Source organism: Lynx canadensis, chromosome D3 (genome assembly GCF_007474595.2).
Source record: "Lynx canadensis isolate LIC74 chromosome D3, mLynCan4.pri.v2, whole genome shotgun sequence".
NCBI classification, from domain to species: Eukaryota; Metazoa; Chordata; class Mammalia; order Carnivora; family Felidae; genus Lynx; species Lynx canadensis.
In genome coordinates this window covers 21,693,615-21,701,176 of record NC_044314.2, presented here as the reverse complement: position 1 = coordinate 21,701,176, position 7,562 = coordinate 21,693,615, and the positions used below count along the sequence as shown (strand labels likewise).

Below are 7,562 nucleotides of genomic sequence, written 5' to 3'. Positions count from 1 at the left end.
GAGAATAGGAATGGGAGTGGCCACAGAACATTCGGTGATGTCATCAAAATTCCTGTGAAGCCTGAGGATTTTGAGAAACTAAATTTTAGAAGACTAAAAAAGTGCATGCAAATTTTATTAAACTTAATGTCACAATAATATTTTAACATAGATCTTTTTTATTTCAAAAATGTAGAAGCAATAGAACAGGAAAATATGAAGGATGGAATAAAGAAGCATATCACACAATATATTATTATTTCTCTAATGGTTAAAGCAGTTTTTAAAATATATGGATTTATTACAGTCCATCTTCAATGGAATTACTTAAGGCAGATTTCTAAGGAAAATTATGAAATTTCTTTCCCTGGAAGATATGGACCTGTAATAAAAACTAGCCCATTGGTGATGAAGATGGACCCAGGTCTGGGCTCCTACAGCTGCTTCTCTCTGATCTAAAGCTAAGAGATACTGTATTTTTATTCAGATATTGACCATTGGTCATTTTCTCCTTTAGATTAAATATGAGTCCAGAGTAAAACAAGCATAATTTTCTTTATCTCTAAAACTATACTGTCAACCATCTAATTACGTAGTTTTTAAAGTTTTCATTTATTTGTTTGTTTATTTGTTTGTTTGTAATCTCTTTGCGCAACGTGGGACTCAAACTCAGGACCCTGAGATCGAGTCACATACTCTTCCAACTGAGCCAGCCAGGGGTTCCTAAGAACAGGAAGGAAAGAGAAACAGGTGTTCTTGTATTCAATCAAGACCGTGTAATTTGAATACAAGAACACCTGTTTCTCTGTCCTTTATATATATTTTTTAAGATTTTAAGTAATCTCTATATCCAATATAGGACTCAAACTCACAATCCTGAGATCAAGAGTCACATACTCTACTGACTAAACCAGGCAGGTGCCCTTTTCTCCTTTATGTTCCTACAAATAATTTAGCTCCTAATAAACACCTGCCTGAAGTCTCCATCCCTTCTGCCCTTTTGTGAGAATCCACATCACCAAGGATTTGCCTTAATGTTTTCCTTTGAGCCCCACCTTTTAATCTTGATATTTTGCATGTATGCACCCCTCCTCTCCATGATAGGACTTCCTAGCCTAAAGAGGAAGCACTTCTCCTCAAACTCCTCTTACCCCCAGAGTTCTCTCCAGTTTGCTGTCTTGATTACATTTTCTTCGAAGAAATCTTTTGTCAACTTTTCCTGTTTACTAGCTCTGGTTGCTTTATGGCTACATCCTGTCCTCATCCAACCCTATGTCTCCCTGCCTCCATCTTTGAATGGGGTAAGCCTGGAGGCTTCTCAGTGACCCAGAAGACCTCTAACCTTTCTGAATATAGATAAATGAGTTTTAATATCAAATACCCTCTGAAGACACATTTCACTTCTGCATATCTTTAATATAATGTCTTGATCTTTGGCATCTTTAATCTCTACTCCCTTCAGGATTATCAAGTTTTCTTTCTAGCTCCTCTGCCCTTTGCTGACCTCACTGAGCCTCCCAGAGAGTTGTCTCAAAATTATCTCACAAACTAATTATCTTGAAATATTTCCTGGTTAAAAATCCTCTTTCAAAGTGAGATATTATCTCCTATCATTGCATTTTTCCCACTTACCCAATAGAACTTTCTTTAAAAAAAAAAGTCATCAGAAATACTCTTATTTCATCAACCTTATACCTCCTATCCAGCTCTTTTCATTTACAGTTTCACCTGGACCTGGTGATTTTGAACATGAATGATAAAGTCAAGTCACAGTGTCCCTAGCATAAGAAACTGTCTTGCCAATATGTTAGTCTGACTCAACTGTGGTCTCTGGAGAAAAGGTGTGTCTCTGTATATAAAAGTGTCCAAATACCCAACGGCAGTCACAAATGACTATGTGAAACGTCTTCAACTATAGTAATCTGACTGAAAATTGCGAGGTTTGCTGCCAAAGAGGAAAAATTACAATCCTGCATTCAGGCAACTTGTTCCAGCAAAGTCATCTCTCATATAACTTTTTAGCTGGATGTGCTTCTTTTTTGTTTTGGAAGACAATGATAGTGGCTATTATTTGTATCATTTTATTAGCAATGCCTTGAACACCTGGTAACTCTGATTTGTTTGACAGTTGACATGGCATGTTTAAATCGCAGAAAAAATTGGCATATTGGCTGGCAGATAATAATGCAGCTGTAGCTGGGTTTGGGATATTGAATTTCACTGGCATTGCTCCTTGTGAAAGGAGAAATAACTCTTTTTTCTTGCTTCATCACTTATGATTACAGGGCCCCGCCAGTTCAGGCAATAGAGTCAATGCTGTGTATATTTTACTATTCTTCCTGCAAGATAGATCCCTGTCCTGCTGGATCTATAGCCACTGTTTAAAGGGGTGGGGCTGCTATATCCCAGAAATGTATGAAGGGAGAGGAATGAGAATGTTCATAACTAGAAGAAAAGATTGTCCAGATCCTGACTTCTTTCTCTGAATTGATTCAGAGGCCCGTCAGCTGACTTAGGGGAAGCAAGCTCTGTCCTGGAATAATGAATGGCTTTTCTTGTCTCCATTGCAGCAGTGAGTGAAGGACCAACCACCCAGCAGCCACCCATGTTGCCCCCAGCACAGCCTGAGCATCCCAGCAGTGAGGAGGCACCAAGCAGAACCATCCCGACAGCCTGTGTTCGACCAACTCACCCACTCCGCAGCTTTGCTAACCCTTTGCTACCTCCACCAATGAGTGCAATAGAACCGAAAGTCCCTTACACACCACTGTTGTCTCAGCCAGGTAAAATGCTCATTTGTTCATATTTAAGTAGTTGTTATCCTTGGTGCCTCTACTTAAGTGCATGAGGGTTCCTGAGAAGGCCGGGTGCAATATATCTGTTCACCACTGATTGCATGCCCAGTATGCTCCTGTCTGTTACTGATGTTTATGGAACAGCTCTTAAGTACCTGCCTTGGCAAGCAACTGGATGGTTGTAGGTGCCCTTCATTCCTTTGAAAAGTTGTTCATTGATCCTGAACCCTGCTGGACAATTTTCTGGTTCATTAGTCTGCCACGTGGATCCTAGAATTTAAGGCTAGACTCCAAGACTAGAGGTAAAAGTACAAAGGTCTGAAAAGCCACTTTTTTAGAGATAGGCATGTAATCCCATTATTCTGCTTTGTGCCTTTCAGCAGTCATCTTCTGGAAGTTCTTATGTCACTGTTCCAGGGCCGGAAAGGAGTATCAGAACCAGGATAGAGTCCAACTTCTTAATTTTACGAATAAAAAAACCCAAAAACTTAGCAAATAGAATCTCTGTGGTACCTATGGTATTGTGCTTTATGAGAAATACATATGTGGTCATTCAGATGACCAAAATATGTTTCTCATATATATTAGGTCTTCCTCCACAGTTTCTGGGCACTCTGGAGCTCATAGCTCCCCAAACGCTTAGAATTTCCTTAGTGATAAGGGGGTAAAGGTGTCTTTTATTATGTTGATGAACATGACTTTTTTTGTGTGAACATGACTTTTGGGTACCCCCCCCCAAGGGTGGGGGCTGGTTGCCCGGAGGACCAACCACATAATTACAGGGTTGGAACTTCAGTCCCACTCCCAACCTCCTGGGAGGAGAGAGGGGTTGAGGTGGAATCTACCAATGACCAATGACTTTGTCAATCATGACTGTGCAATGAAACCTGAATAAAAACCTAAGAGGGCAAGGTTTAGAGAGCTTCTGTGTTAGTTTACATGTGGAGATTTGGGGAGAATGATGTGACTGGAGAGGGCATAGAACTTCCATGCCCTTTCTCCATTCTTCGCTCTATGTATCTCTTCATCTGGCTTTATCATATCCTTTAATACACTGGCAAACGTGTTTGCCTGAATTCTGTGAGCCACTCTAGAAAATTAATCACACCTAAAGAGGAGGTCGTTGGAACCACCTGTAGCCTGTAGCTCAGAAGCACAGATAGCAGCCTGGAGCTTGTGACTGGCATCTGAAGTCAGGAGTGGGAGGCAGTCCTGTCTGGTTGAATTCTTAACCTGTGAAATCTGATACTGTTTCTGGATAGATCATGTCAGAACTGAGTTGAATTCTTAGATACTCTACTGGTGCCTAAGAATTGGTTAGTGTTGGTGGGGGGACACACACCCACACACCCAACACTGGAATTAGGGAACACCAACCTTAAAGAATGCCTTTCTAATAAAATCAATCGGCATAGATGATAACCAGAGTCCCCAATTCCCAATGCAGTATTCAGTTTATCACTTCATCTGGCATCCAGTGGTGCTAATCCAGAGCTCCTTTTTGTTTCTGTTAGGGATTAAGGGGGATAAGGGATGGCAGAGAGGGAAAGAAGAAGAGGAAGGAGGAAGAGGAGGAGAAGGAGAAGAAAGAAGATCAACAGACAGGATGAAAGATAGGCCAATAAATAGATAAGTAGATACATAAAGATAAAGAACTATGTAGTGCTTAAAAGTATTTGAACTATTGGAATAATTCTTAACAGGCCCAATATATCAAGCATAAGAGAATAAAGTTCAATGGTTCCAAGTAATTAGAGGCGGCCCCCTTAATAGACACAGTTGGATTGGTCAACCTGCTATTTGGCAAGTATGTTTAAGTTTCTGTCACTCAGATCCATACCTACAGTAGTTGTAGTCACTACATTAGTTTATAAGCCTCATGATGACTGCAAAACTAGAAAAAATACTATTGTGATTATGACTGTTACCTTAGTATTAAGAACATATTGTGTTCCTGGTACCATATAAATTGATTTGTGTTCATGCCCTCTGGTGTTCTTCCTTCCCTGTGATATATGGTGTGGATGCTCTGCTACCAGACCCTGGGAGGTGGGTTGGAGCACAGGAAGGATTCCATCCCTTGGGATGTATGGATGAGGTCTTCTCTGACACATAGGCTCAATGGAGGTCATGACTTCATTTCACAGGAAACAGATCTTCAAATCCAAAAGAAGCCCACACCAGGATTTAAAGCAGATCTGTATTGCCCAATCCCCTCTCCCATCCCCCACATCTATGCACTCCATGCACATTATGGGGAGAGTCTGCTACTTTATAGTGCCCTGAAACTACGAGGTCTTAGCTAATTGAGACAAGGACAAGTATAAAGGAAGCAAATTCATTTAATGAAATTCCTGCATCAAGAGCACACTGACTGGTGATTTCTGATTGCACTCTTCCCCACTGCAATACCAACCAAGAGAATAGACCTTGGAATGACTGGTATTCAGGATAGATAGCAGGTAAACTGCAACTATTAACAATAACTAACTCTTTAGTGAACATGTGCTATATGGCTGCCATGCTTCTGAAGACTTGTAACAGTACATTTGATCCTCACAAAAACTTTGTGAGGTAGCTACTTTCTTAACCCCATTTCATGGATACAGAAATTGTGACACAGATAATTTAAGTAGCATAGTTAAGTGTGCACAACTACTGAGTGATGAATCTTCTCCCATTCAGTTTTTTTTTTTCTGACTACAGAAAGCATGAGTTCTAAAATTTTAGGAACTCATTTGTACGTCTTAGCTTGTGTCTAACTTATTTAATGACAACAGCAAAGGTAAATTTTTTTTAAAAAACTTATTACATCAAATCAGGCCAAAACTGCTAAACAGAAAAAAAAAAAAAAAATCTGAAATAATTTTGAGTTGAGGAATACCAATTCCTCACAAGCCTTCTTCACTCACATTTTAATGAGGAAACATAAGAGGTTTAACTGTTTTATGCAAAAGAACACCAGTTTTATAACACAAAAAACTAATGTGCCAAAGCACTTTATACTGTTAACTATTCTCTCTAGTTGGAAGTAAAGATCAATTAAGTAAAGATTCACATTGAAAAGAAGGCGAAAATAAAATTCTGAAGTCTATTTCACATGAAAATTTACTGTGGCAGAAATATTTGTCTTGGAATACAATGTTTGGAAATCAACCCATGCTCCAGAGATATGGTAACAAAGAACCCTAATCTTAGAAAGAACATCTGACAACAGACAGAATAAAGCAATGGCATTGTTATTTACTCTTTATTGTTTTCTTCCAGTTACAATATTAGCCAAGCGACCTTAAACAAAGTCTGACACAATGTAGGATAAATAAGTGTATTGTGTCTTTAAAAGATGGGAAATAGAGTCCTTTCTGCTTTCTCTACACCTCTTCTCTCAAATAATAAGCATTTCTGAAGAAACATTCTCTGATCTAATGCCATGCGGGCAAGAACTCGTTTTCTTTTATTTCCATTGTACACTTAAGAGCCTTCTTTTTTCTTAAACCATTGTTCTTGTTTTTATTAAAATGATTTCTTAAAAACCATCTCTTCTTTCATATTTTCTGATATCTTGGAGTTTTTGGTTGATTGTATATTTTCATGGTTCTCCTTTAAATGTCACCCTCCCCGCCCCCTCACCTTGAGGCATATCCTGCCATCACTTTGGAATTATTAAATGCCTTTCCTTTTCATGTTTCTCCTTCATTGTCTCCCTGTGATTCCTGTTCATTTCATAATGTCTTACCTCATGATTTTCAAATAAGTTCTTCCTGCATTGCTCCTGACACATGGTAAATAGTATGCTTTTAAGAAAGGGCTGATGTTTACTTATTCTAATAGAAAAAGAAAATTAGCAGACTGACAAATGTATTAGCTGTGACATTAACTACATGCTTCTTAGCCTAAAAGATGAAATACTTAGAGCTTTCAACAAATTTTAATTCTAAGAAAATCATTACTTTAGTCAAACTGATTGATGAAGTAAAGTCATTCTCTTGTCGGCTTAAAAAAAAAATACCTGAAATAATTTTACTCTGGATTTCACAATAAAGGACTGCGTAATTTTAATGAATTTATCTTTACTCACTGCGAGTAATTACTTCAGAATATGGTAATGTGAGGCATTGCCATAATTTTTAAAGATCACACCAAATGAGAAGCTCCTTCTGCTTTGAAACCATTGAAATTAGGATCAAGGAAGAAACTCATTCCCTACTCATATTCCTGTGTGTGTTTTCTAAAGGGCAGCATGATTGATCTGTGCCTCAGTTTGACTTCCAGTAAGGCACACAGAGTTGTGGTTGCAGGATGTGAAGGATACAGCAGCACATACTATGAGTAACCATCTCCACGGAGTTGGGGAGACCTTTGCAGTATTTTTATAGTGAGTGGTAATTAGAAAGTCATCTTGTTGTCATAACGACTGAAATTCTGCCTACCTGAAAACACCGATTCATTCCTTCATTTATTTTTCCTTTCCACCTGCCGTGTGAGAAATTTAGCTTACTAGGCTAGAGTATTTTATGGCATTTCTCACAATTTCATCATCACCTCGTGATAAAGTGGTTCCATTTTTTTTAATGCTCCACAGTGAATAACTGTGCGGTCTTTACACATTTCAGGAAGGCTACCATCACTGCACTTTGCAAATCACAGATGTGGACATATAAGTGATTTGGCTTCATCCCCTTTCAGGTTAAATAGAAAATGTTTGATGGAGTGTTGTGCTTATGGCATTATAGATCTGACACAAATTCTACAAAGGGCCAAGATAGGGTTTTTGTTGTTGTTTTTTCT

The 7,562-nt window shown here is 38.6% G+C and overlaps 1 protein-coding gene across 1 annotated transcript in view; it reads left to right on the top strand.

Moving 5' to 3' along the window:
* Positions 1–2,524: 2,524 nt before the first annotated feature.
* LOC116738390 (netrin receptor DCC-like) overlaps positions 2,525–7,562 on the top strand; it is a 28,830-nt gene continuing 23,792 nt past the window's right edge. The window contains exon 1 of the mRNA XM_032595322.1: positions 2,525–2,762. Within this exon, the coding sequence (XP_032451213.1) occupies positions 2,525–2,762 (238 nt within the window). The remainder of the gene's footprint in view (positions 2,763–7,562) is intronic.